The sequence below is a fragment of the Herpailurus yagouaroundi genome, unplaced genomic scaffold, assembly GCF_014898765.1.
Source record: "Herpailurus yagouaroundi ecotype Mexico unplaced genomic scaffold, PumYag 569, whole genome shotgun sequence".
Lineage (NCBI taxonomy): Eukaryota > Metazoa > Chordata > Mammalia > Carnivora > Felidae > Herpailurus > Herpailurus yagouaroundi.
Genome location: NW_024412786.1, coordinates 3,372,113 through 3,395,231, shown reverse-complemented (window position 1 = coordinate 3,395,231; position 23,119 = coordinate 3,372,113). Strand labels below are relative to the sequence as shown.

General features: G+C 47.6%; 1 protein-coding gene across 2 annotated transcripts; it reads right to left on the bottom strand.

The window, feature by feature from the left end:
• Window positions 1–3,594: 3,594 nt before the first annotated feature.
• Window positions 3,595–23,060, bottom strand: BBS1 (Bardet-Biedl syndrome 1). 2 transcript variants are annotated; one of them, XM_040466116.1, is made up of 17 exons: window positions 22,950–23,060; window positions 22,540–22,616; window positions 22,371–22,405; window positions 18,551–18,823; window positions 18,389–18,435; window positions 18,207–18,245; window positions 18,015–18,087; window positions 15,229–15,360; window positions 14,386–14,492; window positions 12,912–13,032; window positions 12,587–12,745; window positions 11,104–11,173; window positions 10,460–10,618; window positions 7,697–7,830; window positions 6,561–6,695; window positions 5,861–5,947; window positions 3,595–5,636 (listed from the first exon to the last, which is right to left on the bottom strand). In XM_040466116.1, exons 1-17 carry the CDS (start codon window positions 22,994–22,996, stop codon window positions 5,550–5,552), a joined length of 1,782 nt encoding a protein of 593 aa, XP_040322050.1. In that variant the 5' UTR covers window positions 22,997–23,060; the 3' UTR covers window positions 3,595–5,549. The 2 variants fall into 2 exon arrangements, with proteins under 2 accessions (XP_040322050.1, XP_040322049.1); XM_040466115.1 differs by having other exon boundaries at window positions 22,540–22,643; window positions 22,950–23,034.
• Window positions 23,061–23,119: the final 59 nt, after the last annotated feature.

Genomic DNA, 23,119 nt, shown 5'->3' with positions numbered 1-23,119 from the left:
CTCCTGTATGGGTAGAGAAAAAGTAGTGGGCACCCTGACTTGTTTCTGGCCTTTGAAGAAATCATTTCAATATTTCACTATAAAATATGTTCACGGTGGGTTTAAAACAGATGCCCCTTCCTGTTGGGATGAGCACTGGGTGTTGTATGGAAACCAATTTGACAAATTTCATTAAATAAATAATAAAACAGATGCCCCTTAAGTTCCCTTCTAGTCCAAATACATTAAAATAATCTGTATTCTTTTACTTTCAACTGTCTTGTAAAATCAGCCTACAGATGGGGGCGCCTGGCTGGCTTAGTCAGTGGAGCGTGTGACTCAATCTCAGGATTGTGGGTTTGAGCCCCAACATTGGGTGTAGAGGTTATTAAAAAAAAAAATCTTAGAAAGAAGAGATCAGCCTATAAATGGATTTTTAAATCTAGACAACACTGTCTTCCAGTTGAAACAGTCATTTATATTTATTGTAATTGATGTACCTGGAAAGATTTCTACTTTGTTATTTGTCCCACCTTTTCTTAGCTTTTAGTTTATCACCCTTCTTACTTAAAGTTACTTTTTACTGGGTACAGAATTCTAGGTTAATAGTTATTTCCTCTCATATGTTGAAAATAATATTCTGTCTTTTGGTCTCCATTGTTGCTATTAATAACATCAGCTGTTATCTATTTGTTGTTACCCCCTTGGAAGACACTTTTGTCGGGGCGCCTGGGTGGCGCAGTCGGTTAAGCGTCCGACTTCAGCCAGGTCACGATCTCGCGGTCCGTGAGTTCGAGCCCCGCGTCGGGCTCTGGGCTGATGGCTCAGAGCCTGGAGCCTGTTTCCGATGCTGTGTCTCCCTCTCTCTCTGCCCCTCCCCCGTTCATGCTCTGTCTCTCTCTGTCCCAAAAATAAATAAACGCTGAAAAAAAATTTTTTTTTGAAGACACTTTTGTCTCCAACACTTTTAAGACTTTTTTGTCTTTGACATTCTGCAGTTTACTGTGATGTGCCCAAGTGTTGTTGTCTTTGTATCTACCCTAATGGTATTCCTTGGGTTTCCTGATTCTATGAATTGTCTTTCATCTGTTCTAGAAAATTCTAGCCACACCTTCACCTATTTTCTCTGCTTCTACTGAAACTCTGATTGGACCTCTCTACTCCATCCTCCTTGTCTCTTAATAACTCATATTTTCTGTTTTTTGCATTCTGGATTATTTCCACACATCTTTGGGTCTTTCTTCAGCTCTGAAACCAATCTATTTAGTTTTTTTTTTTTTTTTTTTCTTTTTTAAGTGGTTGTGCCGACTCTTCCATTGAGTTTTACATGTCAAATATCTTATTTCTCCTTCTAGTTGTTTGCTTTTCAGATTTGCTTGGTCATTTTATATGCTCTCTACTTCTATTTTAGGATCTTTTTCTTTAAATATATCAAAAACACACATCTGATATTGTTTGGTAATTCCAGTACTTTTTTTTTTTTTAATTTTTAATGTTTATTTTTGAGAGAGAGAGAGAAAGAGAGAACATGAGCGGGGAAGGGGCAAAGAGAGGGAGACACAGAATCCAAAACAGGCTCCAGGCTCTGAGCCGTCAGCACAGAGCCCGACGCGGGGCTCGAACTCACAGACCCCGAGATCATGACCTGAACCGAAGTCGGATGCTCAACCGACAGAGCCACCAAGTCACTCCTTAAATTGCCCTTCTTTTTCTTGTTTCCCAGAGTGGAAACTTCTAAATTACTGATTTCAGATCAATGCTACAAGTTTCCCTTTAAGCACTGCTTTTGCTGTATCCCACAAATTTGGTAAGTGTGTTTTCATTTTCATTTAGTTTAAAATATTTTTAAACTTCCCTTGAGATTTCTTTTTGACCCACATGTTATTTAGAAGGGTGTTGTTTCATCTCCACGTATTTGGGGGAAATGATGAAAATTTAGGGGATTTTCCAGTTACCCTTCTGTTAGTGATTTCTAGTTTAATTCCATTTTGACCTGAGAACAGACACTGTATTATTTCCAGTCTTTTAAATTTGTGAAGGCCTACGTTATGGCCCAGAATGTGGTCTGTCTTGGTGAATGTTCCACGTGAGCTTGAGAAAAATGTGTATTCTGCTGACGTTGAAATAAGTCTATAGAAGTCACTTGTTGACTGATGGTTTGGTGACCTCTATATCTTTTCAAAGACATTATAGTTAAAGATTGACCACAGAACAGAAAGAGCTGAGAATTAAAATAGTGGAATTTTAAAAAACAGGTCCAGAGAAGAGCTGAAAGAAAAATTTCTCAGAACATAGGACAGAAAGACAATATGAGAGAAGAGAGAAGAAAACCAGACAATCAATCCTGTTCTCTCTGAAATTCCCATTTATCAGGTGCTCGGTTAATGAGAATTCCAGAGAGAAGAGAGAAAATGGGAGGAAATCGCTTAAGAAACAAAATTTTGTAGAAGTAAGGGATATACATTTCCACCTCACAGCACAACAAATAACGACACACATGTAAGTCATGTCCTGACATTTCAGAACAAGAAGGCCAGGAGCAAAAATGGCATGCAACTTCTCAACAGCATTACCAAAAATCAGAGCACAAGGGAATACCGCCGTAAAAATGATTTTCTTGCATGAAAACTATTTTCAACTTCAAATTTTATGACCTGCTATCACACATGTATGTGAATGGGATAAAGAAATTTTTAGACAGTGTACTAAAATTTTTTAACTCTAGTGACTTTTTAAAGGCAGTACTGTGGATACACTCCACCAAATGAGGGGTAAAAGAACTGTAAGGATGAAGAGAAGGGGCCCAGGAGTCAGAGGCTCTAGTCAGGAGAAATAGTCTGCAGTAGTTCTAGAGAGCAAACAGTCCTCACTGAGGCAGGGGATGATGGAAAGTATCCAGGAAAACAAAGTAACTGTCAGAATGGATGAGGGAAGAATGAACAATTGCTACATACAGAAAACTAACCAAATAAAAAAAAAAAGGCAATTATTAACTCCATGAAAAATTAAAAGGTAATTTAATTATATCCCAATTTTGGCTCTGCAGGGAACAACTTTCATATAGTAAGATAAACAGCCATCTAAACAGTAAGTATTGATTTACCTAAAAAGTGGGGAGAAAAGGCGCAAAGTACTCCACAAGAGAGCTAAAGCCTCGCCTTTTACAATAGGGACCCAAGAGATAGTGTCTAGAATGATAAATCAAGCAAGAGATAAAATTTTAAGCAATTTTATCTTAAAAATATAAGCATATTTTTAAGATAAATAGCTAATGAATACCTGGCTGGCTCAGTCAGTGGAGTATGCGACTCGTGATCTTGGGGTTGAGTTCAAGCCCCACCACTGGATGCAGAGATTACTTAAAAAAATAGCTAAGAGAACTGAAAATGATTGTAGCAAGGGAGCAGTAGTGGGGAATGGGGAGAATTTTCTCGTTATAAACTAATTCCATAGTACTAAGTAGGTACGTGGTTTTAGATAAATACTTTTTTAAAAGATAATAACCTCCCTCATCCCTAATGTACACAATCTCCTGGAGCTCCAACTAGTGAGTGCACTGGGTACCATGCACTGTTCCTGGTTTCATGTTGCTTTATGTATACTTGTCCACATCAGTGCAGTTCATGTATTTTTAATAATAGATACATAGTATTACATCATACAAACTCTCTTTAGGTGCTGGGCATAGGAAGCTTCTCCACTTCCATCATCATGAATAGCTACAAACTAGACTTGGTGTTCCGAGCTCACACAGTCATCACATGATTGGGGAAGAAGAGATTGTATGGTCATACGGCCCAGTGAAGAGCTAGCCCAGCCCCAGTGACAGAGCTCTAGCGATAAGGGGCTTATTACCTTCTAGAGCAGGCCTTTCCATCTCTGCCAAGCTCTCTTAGGAAGCTCTGCAGGTTAAACCTCCTGCTTCGTCCAACTGTGACTCACTTGGCTTGATCTAGAGACCCTTCACCACCCTGACCCAATTAATCTATGTCTACAAGCGGCCAGGCTCTGCACAGAGGAGGCGGATGGGCTCTTTCTTTGGTCCAAACCCCATCCTTTCTTAACCTGGCCCCAGAATGCATTCCTTGGGAGGGTTTGGGGTAAGCTGAGAGCTGTGTCACCCCAATCCCTTGCTGGGGTCCCGGACAAGAGGTTATTGCCCGGCCATGGCAGTTAGTGTGGGGCCCTTGGTCTCAAGGGCAAAAGCCCTGCAGTTACTCCTGTCAAATCCCCCCTTTCTGGAGTGGAGTCCTCATTTCCTCTAGAGCGGCTGCCAAGCTCACAGGATGCTAGAGCTCAATTTGGTCACAAACTGCCTCATTTTACTTGTGGGGAAACTACAGCCTAGAAGGATTTGGTTACTTCCCACAAGGCTGAGGTACCATATGCTAGGCTGCACCTGGTCATACAGAGGAAAAGACAGGTGCTCAGGGAGCAGGGTTCCTGGCTCCTAAGTGGTTCAAGGTGGCCCTGGTAGCACCAGCCTAACACTGGCCAGGGCTCAGGAGGCACTGAGGTCCGGGACTGTGGGTCTAGGGCCCTTGTGGTCTGAACATGTGCTTTCCCTCAGTCTTTAGCCTCACTCAACACCTCTGGTCCATGCCTTTCCAGCTAATGCCACTGCCCAGTAAACTTTCCACTTACGTGATTGATCTGGGCTCCAGGGCACAGAAGAGCAGTTCTGGGCTTCTGCCTCCTGTGCCACCTCCCCAGGGCCCGGAAACGCCTCTCCTGTGCACCCCAGTCCCACTTGTGCTCTAACTGAGCCTTCCTCTCCTGGGACGCTCTTTCTGGACACGAGCGACCAAGTCAGGAGCGGCGGTTGTGTGGTGTTCAGAAGCCCGGTGGGGGCGGGGGCCACTAGCTCCTGGCACGGGCGCCCTATGCTTTCCTGGCACCACCTCCTCCCTTGGCGATCTTCATGGAGCATCACAGGCCTGAGACTTTGGCTGCGCCCAAGATTTCAGGAAAGGCCCCTGTGGGGAGGCAACTACTCCCTAGGCTCCCTTGTTTGGCTCACAAGGAGAAATCAGAGAATGTGTTTTGCCTGTAATCTGACCAGCATCAGACAAGCCTCTGGAACCCCAGGGAGCAACAGGGGGCTCGGTCTCACCCAAGAAAAGCCTCTGATTACCCCAGGCCAGGCCGTGGCCAATTCTGGCCTGGGCCTGCAGCAACCCAGGAGTAACGTGCCTACAGAAAGCAGCAAAGGAGAAGGCTGGGCCCGAGCCCCTCATCTCACCTTGACCACTTCAGAGATCTTCCTTCGGCCCTGGGGGTGATTTCTGGACAAAAGTGGGAGGATGAAGGACAGCAGTAGTCCGGTGGGCAAATGGCTGGGTTTTCCTGAGGGGGAAGGAGCTGAACCTCCTGGGTACTCACTGACCTGCTGCTATCGGTCACCCAGCAGTCAGGGTGGTGAGAACGGGGACACTTAGGAGAGGAGAAGGAAACCGTGGCCCCAACACACTGCTGCTCGGGGACTGGGCCATTGACTCTGCCCAGCTGAGTGGAAGCGGCTGAATCTTCCTGGTCCGGATTCTACAGGGGCTTTAACACCAGTCCAGGGGTCAGGCGGCTGCCAGCCCCTCGCTCACGGGCATGTTGATGTGGGCACTCAGGAGGGGTGCACTCTGGCCTTCACGAAGCACCAGCACCTACGGAGGAAGTGCCGTGGCAGTAGGGGCATGCCCCCTTTACTTCCTGCTCCCTGCAAAGGCCAAGCCCAGCCTGGTCTGCACTGGTCCCAGTGACAGGCCACCAGGGCTCTGTCAAAGGGGATGGGGAGGCTGCAGACACCCACCCGGACCTGGCAGCCATGTGGGGGCCTTGTCCCCCTCACTCTGTCTCCCCGACGTGGTACCAACAGTGGGCGACCTACCTTGATAATGTCCGAGATGCCCTTGTCACTGAGACTCTCCACAAAGGTCTCTAGTGGGTAGCTGAGCCCTGGCACCAGCAAGGGGACCTGGGTTTGGGGACAGACAGGTAAGGAAATCAGCTCTCATGCCTGGACAGTGTTTGGCAGATTCCAAAGCACTCTCACACCTGCTGTAGCAGCTGAATTCAGCATAGGCCTGGCAGGGCGGGTGGGGCTGATGGGCCCATTCACAGGGCATATGGGTTCAGTGAGGAGAGTGGACGCTCGAGGACCACATGTATGTCCAGGATTAAACTCAGACCAATCTTTCTCAGCCTCTGGTCCTCCCAACTTAGGATCAAATTGGATCTGGGGGGGAAATTAGGCCCTTCACTCTGTGGAAAATTTTCCTTGGGGCAGAAAAAGGCTCCCATTCCCACCGCAGGCATGGCTGCGAGGCAGGATGGGCTCTGGGTTCTGGCTCTTCTCCTAGAACCTTCCGTGTGGCTCCTTGAGACCTCTCTCAGGCCGGGAGAAAAGGAGCCAAGGCAGGTCTTGGGCATTCTCCCCAGGGGAGGACCCTGCCATACCCCAGCCTGGTCTGTGGCTGTGGCCACCCGCCAGCTCCCTCACCACTGACCTGTTAGGGCTCTGTGGGCACCTAATCAGGCCCCAGCCTGGTCTTCCCCTCAATCCATGTCTCAGTGGGGCAGCCCAGTACCTTGAAGAAGGCCCGGGGCAGGGCGTAGAGCACCTCGTTGTACAGGAAGCAGACCAGCAGCCCCAGGATGGGTCGGGCTGCTGAGGTGTTCTGCAGGTGAAGTGTGAGCTTAAAGGTGGGACCCAGGCCCTGAACCTGCGGAGAAGGTGGGGTGGGTGGAGGAAGCCCTCAGGAACAGTGGCCTTGGGCACTGAATCCCGTGTGCCCTGGCCCTGTCCTCCTGCTTTGTCATCAATGTTCTCGAGTTACTCTCTTCCAACTGCTCTAATGTATCGTCCTGCCCCTCAAAAGGCCCCTCAGAAGCCCAGAGGCTAGTTCCTGTTTGTACAGGGATCAGCAAAGGCCAAGTGGGGGAAGGGGCTTGATGCAGACTGCACAGGAAGCTGGTCAGAGGCAGAGCTGGCCCAGAGATGAAAGCCCAGCTCCCACCTATGGCCTCACCACTGTCCCTGCTGCTCTCTTCCCAGGATCTGACTTCCTCCCACTCCCACCCTAGGGTAGGCACAGGGATTTCATGTTCCTCCCTTTCATTCTCAGTTGCTTTGTAGCCTCTCCCTCTATCTATCTACTTCCTTTAGGGAAAGAGAAATTGGAAACCCATTTGGGTCAGACAGCACGCCTCTGGGACCCATTTAGCCCAGATGACCTTGAGGTTTCTTGCGTCTGAGTGCAGGGTCTCCTCCTCCCGTGCACGTCTCAGGACCTCCCTTCCCTGTAGCAGGCAGTCCTAGCCCCCAGGCTGCCCACGGTTACTGAAACCAACAGTTTTCTTCCCCGTACCATAGCCGTCAGAGTCCCTCCAGTCCTGGGAAGAAATGTCCCAAGGTGACTACTTGTGTGCCCTGCCCCAAAAGCGGGGGCTTGTTTTGAGGCACGGCATGGGCTGAAGGAGCTGGAGAGTGTGGCCCGCTCCACGGCCCGCTGAGGGAAGAGGCAGCACAGCAGAGGGGAGGAGAGAGAGCACCCTCCCACAGGAAGACGGACACTCGGTCTCTGGGCCTCTGGGAGGGGAGAAGGGGGCACAAGGCCTAGTGGGCTCAGAACTGGCTCTGGGGCTGAGGGATTCCTACCCACCCTTGCCCTCTGCCCCTCTGGCCCTGAGGTGGCCTGACTGCCCCCTAGCCCTGGGTGCTCACCACAGCGTGCAGCTTGAGGGGCTCCCGGGCTGTCACAGACACAGGATTCAGGCTGGACTCCAGGGCCTGCACGTAGGCGCGGGCAGTCCGGAGGCGCAGCAGGTAGAGGTCGGTCTGGAAGGTCCGGTGCATGGCTGAGGAGAGGCGCACAAAGGGCTGGTGCCGGAGGGAAGGAGGGAAGGAGGGGGCAGAGGCAGGGGAGAGGGTGTCTTGCGCGGGCTGCTGTTCAGACAGCACAAGAGGAAGGCAGGGGCCGCAGGAGCTGGGAACGTGGGAAAGGGAGGACCAAGGTGCAATAGCCTGGCCTCGGTCCGGTGACACTGGACGCCGTGGGCCACATGCTGGCTGCCTCCTGCTTTCTGGTTTCCTACCACCACACAATCCCACTCTCCGGGATGGCTCCTTCGATTTCGCCCTAAGGGCTAGTGTTCCCTTAAGTCTTGTCCTTGGTCCTCTTCCTCTATGCCCTGCCCCGGCTGTGAGCACTCCACTGAGGAACAGCTTCGAGCTCCTGAGGGTGGGGACTTGTCACTACCGAGGCTGCAGTGCCCCGCTCAGGACCGGGCCCACGTCCACTCTCAGTCCTGCTTCCAGCTGCCTGATGGTCACCACCTGGACGTCCCACCGACATCTCGAACTCAACACCGCGGACACGCACGTCATTCCCCCGACTCCGTCACTGCGTCCCCATCCACCAACGTGCCAGGCTCACCTCTCACGGTTACTCATTTGCCAAGGTCTGAGAACTCTTCCTCAAAGCCGCCTCCAGAGCCCATGCCCTCTTCGTTCCCCCCGGGACCCTTTTCCAGGCTTAGCACGCTGGCTTGCCAGTTGGTCCTCGCCTTTCCACGCGTGTCAGGCGCCTCCCACCCCTCAGAGGTCTCATGTCTGGACGTTAGCCTGTTAGCCCATCTATTAGTCTTTCCTTCTTCCTCTAGTACTTTTATGACTTATTTTTAATTTACTCAGAATTCATTTTTGTGTCTGGTATGAAGTAGAGTTCTAACTTTTTTTTTCTAGAAGCATGCAGTCCCAATTATGTTTTGTGGACAGGCTTTCCTTTCCCCACTAATTTGAAACAACACCTTTAACATAAACTGACTTTTCCCATACACGAGGGTCTGTTTCTGGACTTTCTAAATGTGCCCTGGATCGATATCAATCTCCGTATCACACCACAGCTGCTAATTCCTACAGCTTTCTAGTTCATATAGTTCCTTCTGCTGAGAGGCTATGTCCCCTCATTCTTTTTTTTTTTTTTTTTTAATGTTTATTTATTTGCGGGGGGCGGGGGGGGGGTGGTAGAGGGAGGGGCAGGGAGAGAATCCCAAGCAGGCTCTGCACCATCAGCCCAGAGCCTGATGAGGGGCTCAAACCCACGATGATGAGATCGTGACCTGAGCCAAAATCAAGAGTTGGATGCTTAACTGACAGAACCACCCAGGCACCCCAAAGGTCCCCTCATTCTTAAATTCCATCCCCCAATTTCTTAGATTTACCGAAAATCAAGTGGCAAGTCCTCAAAATAAACCCTATAGGGATTTTCACTGTAACGTTGCTATGTTCCTAGATTAATTTTAGAAGCTGTTAATTAATCAGCAGCTTTAAAGCATTAGGTCGTGCTACCCTGAGAGTCTCATCATTGAAATATTCAGATGGTCTTTTACGTTCTTGAGAGCAGTTTTATAACTTTCTTTCTTAGACTGACATTTTCTAGGGATTTTGTTGCCATTGTGAATGGAAACTTTGGATTTTCCAACTTGGTATATACCAAATTATTGAATTTTGCATATTTTACATTTGGTCACTTTAGAGAACTTCCTAATTATTTCTTGAATGTTTCAATTGTTTCTCTTGGATTCTCTCAGCTACAACAGCCTGCTAGCTCTTTTATCCTCTAATTTACCCTTTAAAACTATCAGCAAGGTCCCTTTATAAGACAGAGCTGGTCGAGTCACTGTATTTTTCGGCTTAACATCTTTCCCAGCCCCCACTACCTAGAATCAACCAAACATCTTAGCTTTGCACTCCAGGCCCTTTCGGAGCCAGCTCTGCCCTGCCTTTCCAGCCCCTGCTCTGGCCCCCCTGGCCTTCCTGCACCACTCCCGCAACCACGTGCAAGATGCCACTTAAATCCAGGTAGGATCCTGTGACTCTACTCACGCCTCTGCCTGAATCTCCCTTCCCTATCCTTCTCTGGCTGGTGGACTTGTAATCATTTTAGGGTGAAGTCCAGTGTCACCTCTCTCTGAAGCCTCTCCCAGGCGCCCAGGCAAACTTCCTCACTCTTGTGAGTCTCAACAGCCCTTTGCGGAGACTTCTTCTACATCTGTCACGCATGTGAAATTAGCAAGGTAGACTGAGTTCCTAAGGTAGGGGTCTAAACCCATTTCAAGGCATTTGGCACAAGGCCTGGCATAATCCTGGGTACCGAATGAAGGGAAGAATGAATGAAAGAGCAAGAAAAACTGAATAGGAAAAGGAAGAACCCTGGTCAAATTCAGCTTCTCTCATGAGAATTCCTGCATCTAGAAGCAACTGTTCTCCCCTCTGCATTCGAAGGGCGTGTGCCCTCACCCACAGGATCTCCCACCTTGAGGCAGTTATTGGAGGTAGGGGACACCTCCTAGGCTGTCTCTGGACTTCCAGAGGCAGGAAAGCCGCCTGGTTGCCCAGTGCTTGGGGCACCCAGGCGGGTTCACCCAGTTCTTGCTGCTTTAGAGCAACGGAGAAGGAAGAGGCAGGACCTGGCCTGAGACTCACCAGTGCCAGCCTCCCGCTCTCGCAGCGTCTGATCCACGTAAAGCCGGGTCTTTCGGGGCACGTTGAGTTTCAAGGCCTGGGCTGGTGGGGGGCCCGCCTCACCTCCCCCTTCCACAAACACTGCCGTACGCTTCAGGATCTTGATAATCAGGCCACCGCCTAGGGAAGTGGACAGACAGAAATAGATCTGTCCTCCCCAGTTCTACCCTACATTCCCATTCCTTCCTCCCCAAACAATCTGCCTCATATAGACCCAATTCTGTCCATGTGTGTCTTCCTGCTGAGATTCTGGGTATCTAGAAGGAATAAAGGATGTTTTAATAATGTCCTACTATCCATCCGTTCATTCAGTAGTTACTTATTAACTATTGTGATGTTAATAGTTAATTAACATAATAAATGTTAATTAAATATTGTGATGTCTCCTCAGACACTGAGGAGACTGGGGTGAACTGGAAACACTGGTGCCTGGGAAGTGAAACCAAACTGCTGATGAGCTGGCCTCAGACAGGACATGTGTCTACAAGCCTTGCTTCCCAAACCCAGGCCTGCCTATGCTTCACATCCACATCTTCTTTCCTACGATCTAGCCTGTCACCTTTGCGTCTAACTCTAAAACTCTTGCCAGGTCTAAGTCTGCTCACCTCGTGTGGTCATGATGAGGGTGTTATCTTCCCGCCCATACCGGCCAAAACAAAGGCTGGTCACTGCATCCTGTGGTGGAGACACCAGGACTTAGTTGGGAAAATACCATGGAGAGGAGAGCAAGACTGAGGTGGAGTGATAAGGCTGGGAGACCCCAGATATGATAGAATAAAGAGATGTGAGGTAAGGCCTGGGGCAATGCTGCCTCTGAAATATTTCCTCTATTTCTCATCTCCCATCCAATCTCACTGCCGCACTCACAGTTCCAGACTGAATGTCATTGGGCTTCTGGGGTCACCTTTCTAACAGGTCCCCAGCCTGGTCTTTTTCCTTAATCTGTCCTTCACACTGATGCCTTTCAAAGATATAAACAGGATCGTGTCTATTTTCTGCCAAAAAAATTCCCATGGCTTTTGTCCTCCTGGTTAGAACAACTTAAGGCCTTCCACATCAGACTCCAACCTCCCTTTACTGTCCCTCTCCTCTTTACCCTCCTCCCACCCCTACAGCAGGCCTACAGTTCAAACCAACTGCTCTCAAACTTTACACATACACACACACACACGTTTCACATGTGATATAACCTGAGCTTTCTTTCCTTTTTAATGCTTATTTATTTTTGAGAGAGAGAGAGAGAGAGACAGACAGAGTATGAGCAGGCAAGGGGTAGAGAGAGAGGGAGACGCAGAATCCGAAGCAGACTCCAGGCTCTGAGCTGTCAGCACAGAGCTCGACGCGGGGCTCGAACCCACGAACTGTGAGATCATGACCTGAGCTGAAGTTGGATGCTTAACTGACTGAGCTATCCCGGTGCCCCTCTTTCTCTTTTCTTAAGTAGGCTCCACGCCCAATGTGGGGCTTAAATTTCCGACCCTGAGATCAAGAGTCACGTGCTCTACCCAGCCAGCCAGGTGCCCCCTCTGAGCTTTCTTTTTTATGTTGCTGGTTGTGGCCCGTTAAATTAATTTAATGACCCACAACTTAGTGTTTGAAAAACTCTAATCCAAATTCCTCAAGCCACCTGTATTCCTTAATCAAGAACATTCATGCCTCTCAGCCTTTGTTCATGCTGTTTTCAGTCTGGAATATTCTTTATGTATTCACTTGGCAAATTGTTTCAAGGCCCAGAGGAACTGTCACTTGCTATGAAATGGCTTGTGAGTTCCACCCCCATTTATCCTTCACCACCCCCACCCCCACCCCAGTTGCTAGGCCCCTCTGTGCTTTTTCAGTACTTTGTTCCGCTTTAGACTTGCTTGTATTTGAATTAGCGGTGTCTCTGGCTAGCTGTCATCTTAAATTATAAATTCCCTGAAGGCAGGATTTAGACATTGTTTTATCCCCCACATGGGCTGTGCACATGAGATGCTCAACAAATGTTTCTGAGATACATCAAAAGTCAAGGACATCAGGTGGGGATCAGGAGAGGCAGCTAAGAAGCCCCAGAGGTGGGACCAGAACAAAGCGGAGTCAGCAGCTCACCGGGGTGCGGATGACATTGAGCAGGGTCTTATCACGGTAAATGCGGACTTCTCCATTGGCCAGCCCAGCCATGACGGCCTGCAGGCCCCGGGAGTGCTGCTCCAGGAGATTCATGGTCAAGATGGCTGCTGGCATTTGCACTGTCCACAGCTTTTTACCCTGGGAGAGAAGAGCTTCTTACCCTGGGAGCGTTCAGGACACAGTGTGGAAAGAAGGGGTGGCTGGAGTTGCAGGGAAAGAGACACCAGAAGGAATCGCTTGCTAAGGGGGACCAGAGACACATACATGGAGGGGCTGGGGAGTGATGCTTGCCCAAAGGCCACACCTTGTGGGTGAAGCCATGCAGGCTGTCTTGGGTGCTGCCCACCACCAGGACCTTGTGTACCCGGACAAGCCCCACAGGCTGGGCGCTCAGCTCGATGCAGTACTTGGGGCGCTTGGAGTCTCTGTGGAATAAAGACACACTCTCCAAGCTCCAGAGCCTCTCTAAGCCTCGCCTTCCCTGGCTGACACTCCTCTTTCTAAGCCCCACAGACTATCCCTGAAGGAACCTGGACCCCAAAGTAGATGACCATAGTATTGTTTCCACGTTTACCACTTAGCAGCTGTGTGACCTTGGATAACATGAAGTGTGTTTTCTTTCCCAGTCTCCCTGCTGCCTTTACTACAGTGATTTGTGTGATGACCTGGCATTTAATGGTTTACAGTGAGTGTACTTAGGCTAGGTGAAGTGCCACTGGACTTAGGCAGTGTAGCAATTTATCAGAAATGCATGAGAAGTCTGCTATGTGTAGATGCACTGTTTTCAGTTTCCCAGCTTCTAAATCTTAGTTTCTCTTATCAAGAAAGTAGGGGTAATTCCTGCCTACTAATCACAGGCTATGGCTCCCCTTTCTTCATATGATGGCCATCAGATGATCATATCCCATCTGATGACCCATCCGAGAGCCTCCCTCTGGTCTCTGGTCCTCCTTCCAATCTACTCTCCACCCAGCAGAGTAATCTCTTAAAAATATAAATGGCTCATAATAGTCTTCTGATTAAACCCCATGAGAGTTTTCAAACTCAAAATCTTTATCATGTCCTAACAGGCCATGCCTGGTCTGCACACATCTCTTTCCACCCTCCCCCCTGACCATCAAGCTTGAGGAGCACATGGCAATGTCTTTTCTATCTTGAATTTGCTTAAGTTTTCTCTGCTTACAACACTTCTTCCCCACTTTTGGAATAACTGGCTCCTTCTTAACCTTCCAAATTATCTCCATAGACAGGTGTTCACTGATCACCTTGGCCCTATTATTTTTGCCCACTGAGCTTGCATTTTTCCTCCAAAGCATGCATCCAATTCGAAATACATCTTGCTTTGTTGACTTTAACATCTGTCTTCCCCTGAGGGCAGGGCCTATGCTTAGTTTATATCATTTAGCAATACATCCTCTATGCTTTACATAATGCTTAAAACATGGTACGTGCTCCAAAATATTTCTTTAATTAGAAAATGATTATCAGCCTAAAGCATAAAGAAGTGTCACATACCTATAAAGCAATACAGCAAATGGGAGGCTGTTTTTGTTTCTTCCCATCACTGACTGCACTGCTCACGTGCTACAGCCACCTTACCCAGTCTCTCACTTTGCCTGCTCATCACACAAGCCTGCAGGTGGCCCCCTATGCACGTGAGCTCACCTTCCTAGCCAAGTTCCCATCTCTTTCCACTCCCAAATACCAGCCCCAAAGCCCCTGAAACCAGCCGGTTTCGGAGATGTTCCTTCTGGCCCCACAGACCATGATGCAGTTACCTTCTCAGGATATAGATGTTCCCGTTGCGGCAGGCAGCAGCAAGCCGGAACTCCACATCAAACTGGCCAGAAACATCCAGGAAGACGGGGACGCTGGGTAGGCTCATCTGCAAAGGAGAGGCTCAAACATCCCGATTTTTCTGGTGCCCATCCTTCCCTACCTTGAAATAACGCCTGTGAGTTGGTTCCTTGTCCAAAGTCCCAATCTCCTCATTGTCACCCTGCTGGTCACAGTTTTTGTATACTTTTCCCGGACGGAAACTCGGCAACAGTTTTGTCTATACCTTTGACAAAACTATGCCACTTCTAGGAATGTACCCTAAAGACGTATTTAGATAAACATGCACAGGGGTTTGGGCAAGGAGGCCTACTGCACTGGTGCTGACAGTAGTGAAAACTGAAAACAATGTAAACATACAGTGAGTGATAAGGTAAATAAATTATGGCCCATTTATATAATGGATGTTGTATGGCCTTTAAAGAAGCTAATGTCGTTTTATTCAGATATAGAAAGACACTGATGAGTTCCTAGTATGTGAAAAGAGTAGGTTATGTGATCCTTACCACAAAGCCGTTTTTGTAAAAAAAAAATTATTTATGAGTTCTATATCTGTGTCTCAATATAAAAATGTCCAGAAAGACATGGCAAAACTTTAATAGTAGATATTGTGGGTGGTGGTATTTTTGGACATATACTTTTTTCTTTATGCTCATCTACATTTTATAATTTTTCTACAATGTGTATCACCAAGAACTAGGGGCAGGAGATGGGGGAGGGAGTAGAGGGAGGGAATGCAGCCTGGGCCTCAGCTGTGCCGAGGGCCTGGCCCCATACTGACTGACCTTGGCCAAAATGATGAAGGCCTCCGGGTCCAACACCAGGAGCTCCTTGTTCTCAGTGCCCAGCACCAGGCAGGAAACCGCATCCTCGTCAGCCAGGTTCTTCTTCAAGGTGGTCATGGTGGTGATGACTGTCTGTAGAAGAACTCCAGGAGTCAGCCAGGGGGTCCCCACCCACCATCCCCACAGATACCCCAAGGAAACCACAGGAGGGAAGAAAGAGAGCAAAGGAGGAGGAAGAGTATCAGAGATGTGATGTAAGTTTTATGTACAAAAGTATTTATGGCAACAAACCTAACTTTTTTTTTTCAAAAAAATTTTTTTGATATTTATTTATTTTAGAGACAGAGCACAAGCCGGGGAGGGACAGAGAGAGCCAGAGACAGAATCCGAAGCAGGCTGCAGGCTCTGAGCTGTCAGCACAGAGCCCAATGTGGGGCTTGAACCCACGAACCATGAGCCTGAGCCGAAGGCAGACACCCAACCGACTGAGCCACTCAGGTGCCCCAGCAACAAACTTAACTTTCTAACAACAGTGAACTGTTTAAGTCAATTACAAATTTCCATCTGATCAAAAACCACATAGTCATTAAAGAAAAATCACACTTTTAAAAGAAGATTCAATGATAGAGAAAACACTTCTAATGTATTCAGAGAAAAAAATGGGTAAAATGTTATGTTAGTATAATCCTCGTTTAAAAACATATGAATAAAAAAGCACATGCTGGCAGGTGAAACTCATATTTACTCAAATTGGTTCTATCTGGACAATGAAATCACAGGTAATGTTTAATTTCTTCATTGTGCTTTTGTAGAATTTCTACAGTGGGCACATGTTCCTTTTATAATTGTGATTGGAGAGAAAACTTTTATTTTTTATTTATTTTTAATGTTTATTTTTGAGAGAGAGAGACAGAGTGTGAGCGGGGGAGGGGCAGAGAGAGAGGGAGACACAGAATCTGAAGCAGGCTCTGGGCTCTGAGCTGTCAGCACAGAGCTTACACTGACATGGGGCTCGAACTCATGAACTACAAGACCATGACCTGAGGACGCTTAACCGACTGGGCCACCCAGGCTCCCCTGGAGAGAAAACTTTTAAAAGAGAAGAGGATGATCTCTTTTTTAGAAATTTGTCCTATGAAAATAATTTAGCAGGACCAAAATTTTCTCTGGCTAAAACTGCTCATTGTGTCTTTTTTTTTAATGTTTATTTTTATTTATTTTGAGAGAGAGAGAGAGTATGCATGAGCAGTGGAGGGGCAGAGAGAGAGGGAGGGAATCCTAAGCAGGCTCTGTGCTGTCAGCACAAAGCCTGACTCAGGGCTTGATCTCACAAACGGTGAGATCATAACCTGAGCCAAAATGAAGAATCAGACACTCAACCAACTGAGCCACCTACGCAACCCATGTGATTATCTTTAAGATTAAAAAAGAGGAATCATTCTCAATGCCTAGTGGAAAGAAAAAGGTTATAGAAATGTGGATGTTAATGGTTTCCAATTATATAGCCATGACATATATCTTGGAAAGATTGCCTCACTCCCCTAAACTGCAACTTTGAAGCAATAATTAATTCATTTCATGATTTTATACGTACTCAAAGATACTGACACCAGTGGATTTAAGCTGCTGATCAGCAGGAGACAACAATATTTCCCACAGAATTGGTCTAAGGCTAGCCAAAAGCTGAGGCATGCGTTGGCCAATGTGTTGGCTCAAGTGGCTTCTACAGGAAGTGGAAGGTTCCCATGAGGCTTTCAAAAATGCAGAGAACAGCTCTGGGATGGGACTGAAGGTCAGCCCCTAGGTCAGGAATCACTAGAGTTTACTGAACAGGTTCATCAATAAAACCATTAAAATGATAATTAAGAAAAATATGAAGTGAACAAAAGGGATACATTTCTTAGCTAATGACCTGCATGTGAACAGTTACATAAACTAAGAATGAAAGAATTGACAATTAAGGAAATAATCAAGGGGCCATTAAGAATGGAGTTCTTTTCTTTAAATTTAAACCTTTTTTAAAAATTTATTTGAGAGAGAGAGAGAGAGAGAGAGAGAACAAATGGGGGTGAGGGGCAAAGGGAGAGAGGGGGAGAGGGGGAGAAGGGGAGAGGGGGAGAGGGGGAGAGAGGGAGAGAGGGACAGGGGGAGGGAGAGGGAGAGGGAGAGGGAGGGAGGGAGGGAGGGAGGGAGAGAGAGAGAGAGAGAGAGAGAGAGAGAATCTCAAGCAGGCTCCACACTCAGTGCAGAGCCCAACATGGGGCTTGATCCCACAACCCTGGGATCGTGACCAGAGCTGAAATCAAGAGTCGGATGCTCAACTGACTAAGCCACCCAGGTGCCCCAAGAATGGAGCTCTTAAATACTGTTTAAATGCTCAAGATATAATATTACATACTCAAGGAAAACAAATTATAAAGCATATTTGTAAGAAAATGTACCAAAATGGTAAGAATAAGTACCACTGGGTAGTAAGATTATAGTCATTTCTCCTTTATACTTCTCTTTATTCTCTAATGAAAATATGTTATCTTTACTCTTAAGAGAAGAAAAGGTATGTAAAGTTCTATAACTACATATGTTAATTCAAAGCTGCCACTGTTGACTGGAAACGTAAGGCCCTGCAGCCTTGTGACCATTACGCGTGGCAGGGGCTGGAAAGGAAACTATAAAGTGACACTAGTGGGGGTTGGTTGTAGAATTTACCACTGATCTTTAAAAAAATGAGGTCTTTAAAAAAATTGCCGACCTTTTTTATAGGGAAATAAAGAGCAAAGGGGCATTACCTGCCGCTTGATGGACTTGGATTTGTGCTGGCTCACAAATGCCTCCATTTCTCTCAGCTCCAGCTGTAGAAACCTGCACACACAGAGAACTGGCACCTGCATGCCCTGGGCCTACTTCCCTCCACGGGCCATTCCACAGCCACTCCCTCCCCCTGGAGCTTCTGGAGCCCCGGTCCTCCACAGGGCCCTTACCTGAGTGACTGTACCGACAAAGGCACCTCTGCCTTCTCCCTGAAAGGAGAGGGGCAATCGTGGCAGATTTAGTTGAGGAACAGGGCCCTGGGGTTCAGACCAAGCACGGGAGGGATGAAGGAGAAGGGGTGGGGGGTTAAGGGAGGGGTGGGAGGCATATGAAGGGGAAAGTGGGCTCTCACCGGATGCCTTCCAGCATCTCCTTCAGCGTCAAGGGGTCAATCCGGTCCTGTGACAGCAAGGGAATAAGGTTAAGTCTGTGAGCTCCAGAGGCAGGCAGGGAATGAGGATGACTCAGTGGCGGCCATCTTTGCCTTCTCATTCCCATCCCCGACATCACTTACCTCCTTGGCCTGGTTCCAAAGATCTTGTTCCAGGGGGTTTGGCGGCAACTGGGGCAGGCTGAACTTGAAGTAGGGCCTAAGATTCTTATACACATACACACAAGGGCCTGAAGCGAGTGCCAGAGCTGGTGTCCGGGGTTCATGTTGCTCCATAAGGAAGGTGGCGGCCGCAGCTGGCAGTGCAGGTAATGGGCTTTCAGTCAGCACTGTGGGTCCTTTGAGCACCTTCAGGTGGGGATGCTGCCCACCTGGGCCAAGATCCCCCACCACCAGCTGTAGAAAGAGGCTGGCTTATTTCAGGCTCAGGGTCTAAAGACCTCTCCACTGGCCCCCTTCTTGGGCTTAGCCTTTTTGCCAGTGCACATTCATTCACTCCTATATCAATGCACCAAAGGTGTGGGGCACGGAGACTCTGCAAAAAGGCTTGCAAGTTATATGGTCTTGGGAGAGTTGATTAAACTTCCTGAGCCTCAGTTTTCCTACCCACAAAATGGGAATATCTATCTCATGACACTTGTAGTGAAAATCAAATGAGGTAATGAATTAAGCAACCCGGTGAAGGCTAGTGAGGAGTAGGTGGCAGATGATGTTTTCGTTACTCATTTGGGAATCACTTCTTCAGAGCCTGCTCCATGCCAGGCACTATTCTAGACAGTGGACAGTGGCTAAAGTCAGTGAGGTGCTGGAAACTCATATCTGGGCCTCTGAAGCCTGGCTTCCAAGTGGGAAGAGAGCACAAGCATGCATGCAGACAGGATGTGCTCTGTGGACAGAGAGAAGAACCAAGCTCCCCAGTCTCTCTTTTCCACCCTCCAAACTATCCTCCAAGCTACTGTGTCTGCCAAGCAAGCCCATTCTCCCAAGTGAGGCCTTCAAGGCCTCTCTGATCTGGTTTCCAACCTGTTTTCCATCACCTTCCAATCCATGCTATTCTCCAGCCAGGATGGGGGCTGCCACAGAGCATCTGGATTCTGAGAATGTACAGTGTGCCAGGAGCCACAGCAGGCACTACATGCATCCATTCATTTAGTCCTTTCAACAACTCCTGGGATAGGTACTATTATTAGCCCCATTGCACAGATGGGGAAGCTGTGACTTAGAGATGTTAGGTAAAAGTCACTCTCAAGCAAGTGGCGGAGCTCGGACTGGAATCTAGGTCTGTCTGAGTCTAAACCAGTGGTATTGACTACTATTTTACTTCCTTACTTACTTATTTATAGAGTTTGAGTGTGCGTGAGCAGGGGAGGGGCAGAGAGAGATGGAAAGAGAAAGGATCCCAAGCAGACAGCACTGAGCCCGACTCGGGGCTTGAACTCACAAACTATGAGATCCTGACCTTAGCCGAAATCAAGAGTTGGACACTTAACCTAATGAACCACCCAGGTGCCCAACTAGTACTTTTATTGGCTTTCCCTTTCTAACTTCAAATTTACTCTTTCAAAATGTGCTATAAACTTCCAAGTCTCTGTGCCTCTACTTGTGCTGTTCCCTCTGACTGGAATGCTTCCCCCCTCCCCTCTTCCATACCTTCTTGATACATTTCTTTCATCCTTCAACACCCAGTTCACATGTTACTGCCTCCTGGTGCCTCCAGATAGATTTCACTATTCTCTCCCTGCTGCTCCCATAATACTTTCCATATATTCAATTTTAACATCCTTTTGTTTACTCCATAAAAATTTACTGAGTACCCAATTTGGGCCAGGCACTGGGCTAGATTCTGGGAATCAACAAACTAGCTCTTAAAAGTTATTTCACAAAAGCATCGAATATTTCACATTAGTTATTGGAGCTGTGATTTCTATACCTTTCACTGCTGTAAATCCAGTGCCAAGCACACACTAGGTATTCAGTCCATATCGATGGATAAATTAAGGGCAGTGTCTGTATCTCTTCCCGACTGTGTACGGATTCATTTCTTTTTTTTTAAGCATAGTGTTTTTTTTTTTAATTTTTTAAGTCTTTATTTATTTTTGAGAGAGAGACCAAGTGTGAACAGGGGAAGGGCAAGGAGAGGGAGACACAGAATCTGAAGCAGGCTCCAGGCTCTGAGCTGTCAACACAGAGCCCAATGTGGGGCTTGAACTCACAAACTGTGAGACCATGACCTGAGCCGCTCAGATGCGGAACCGACTGAGCTACCCAGGCACCCCCTGATTCATTTCTGACTTTAGTGTCTGCATAATGCCTGACACACAGTAGAGGTTCACTGCACACTTGCCAAACTGCAGAATGCTTTAAGGACAGGAATTGGGGGCATATGTCCACCGAATTCTCCTGTACTCTCCGTGAAGGGTAGGGTTCCAGACCTATCTTCTAACTGCCCAAATAACATGCCCACTGCGGGTTCAGTGCCCATGGTTGAGCCATAGTGGAACAAACACATGACTGGGAATGCAACCAGACCCAGGTCTGCCACTTTTTACAAACTCACTAAGCTTATTCAGTCTGAATCTATTTTCCCATTAACAAATTGGGAATAAATATGTATGTATGTATGTATGTGAAAATGCTCAAAGAGGGTCTACTCCAGAAATGGACACTCAATATATGTTAACCCACTTTAAGCCCCAAATATTTCTCAATCTTTTAAAAACCTGTACCTTTAATTTTAAAATTTATTTATTTATATTTTATTTATCTTTATGTTTTTATTAAACTTATAATTTAACCTTTTTATTATTTAAAGTTTTCAGTCATATACAAAAGCAGAGAGATTAATATAATGAACCCCCAAATACCATCCAGTTTCAATAATTAGTAACTCATGGCTAATCTTAAAATCTATGCTCATTATTTTTAATTTTTTTTTTTTTAATTTTTTTTTTCAACGTTTTTTATTTATTTTTGGGACAGAGAGAGACAGAGCATGAACGCGAGAGGGGCAGAGAGAGAGGGAGACACAGAATCGGAAACAGGCTCCAGGCTCTGAGCCATCAGCCCAGAGCCTGATGCGGGGCTCGAACTCATGGACCGCGAGATCGTGACCTGGCTGAAGTCGGACGCTTAACCGACTGCGCCACCCAGGCGCCCCATCATTATTTTTAATTTTTAATGTTTACTTATTTTTGAGAGACAGAGACAGAGCATGAGTAGGGAAGGGGCAGACAGAGAGGGAGACACAGAATCCAAACCAAAGCAGGCTCTAGGCTCTGAGGTGTCAGCACAGAGCCTGACATGAGGCTCAAACCCATGAACTATGAGATCATGACCTGAGCTGAAGTCAGACGCTTAACCAACTGAGCCACCCAGGCACCCCTATTTATTTATTATTTTAGAGAGAGGGAGAGCATGCAAGCGGTGGAGGGAGCAGAAAAAGAGAGAGACAGAATCCCAAGTAGGCTATACTCAGTGCAGAGCCCTAGGTGGGACTCCATCCCATGACCCTGGGATCACTACCTGAGCCAAAAACAACAGTCGGACATCAACGACTGAGCCAATCAGATGCCCCTTGCCTTTTTAATAAACATAAAGCTCTCTCTTCCTTCCCTTCTACTTGCTCTCCAGATTCCAACGCCCCACTCCCAACCAACGGATGTGCCCTTCCAGCAAGGAATTATGTCAAGTTAACAAAATTAAGAGGCTTTGTCCTGGTAGAATCCCCAGCAGCATTTTGTTCTGCTTTGCTTTCTGCAGTCTGTATTCTGAAATCAACAAGTCCTCTTCACCGTCCACATAAAAATAAAATTTAACACTAAATGTACTTTTTCAGGGTACAGGAGCTCCAGATTACGCTGAACTCCTTTGGAGCCATCAGGAAACCTCATTTCTGATATCTCCCCACCCCCCAATTCTCTTTCAGCTGAGGGGATATGCTTACCTTGTACTCCCCATCCCCATGCAAATCTGCCAGCGCTGGAAAACACAAAAGGGCCATAAACCGGGGTTTCAGAAGCTTTGAGGCTTCACTACAGAACCATTATTTGACCCCTCCACCCCACCCCACTCCCCCCACCCAGAAGCAGGGGTTCCTGGTCCCAGAGACTCACCCAGGCAGCTGGAAAAGGTGTGGATGTTGGCCACGGGGTCGTAGTGTGCGTCCAGCCATTTCGAACTGGCCTCGTTGCTGGGAGAGGAGGGAAAGAGTCGGGCGCTGAGTCCCAAGGGAGAGTAAGAAAACTTTGAGGGGGCTAGTCTCAGAGTGAAGTGTGTAGGGCGCTCTGAAATGGGGATACAGAACCTCTGGGTCCAAGTCCAGGCTCCACCACAGGCTCCCTGAGTGACCCCGAGTCACACACACGCATATTCACTCCTTGGGCCTCAGTTTCCCTACTTGATCCCTAAAATCCGTTCAAGGACACCCGGTGCCTTCCGAGAACCGCAGGTGCCCAGATCCCAGGACCCAAGACCCCCTCTTTACATTTATAGGAAAGGAGGCCTCGAAGACCCCGACCTTCACCTCTCAGCTCGGCCGCAGTCGGAATCAGACGAAGACGCAGCAGCCATCTTCGCAGACGTCGCCTTGGCAACCGGCTTCGGCCAGCCGCCGCGCAACGCCCAATAACGCCCGGGCTCGGGGAAGCGCGCGTACAAAGGTTCCGGGCACTCAGCTTTCCGGCCCAGGGCAGG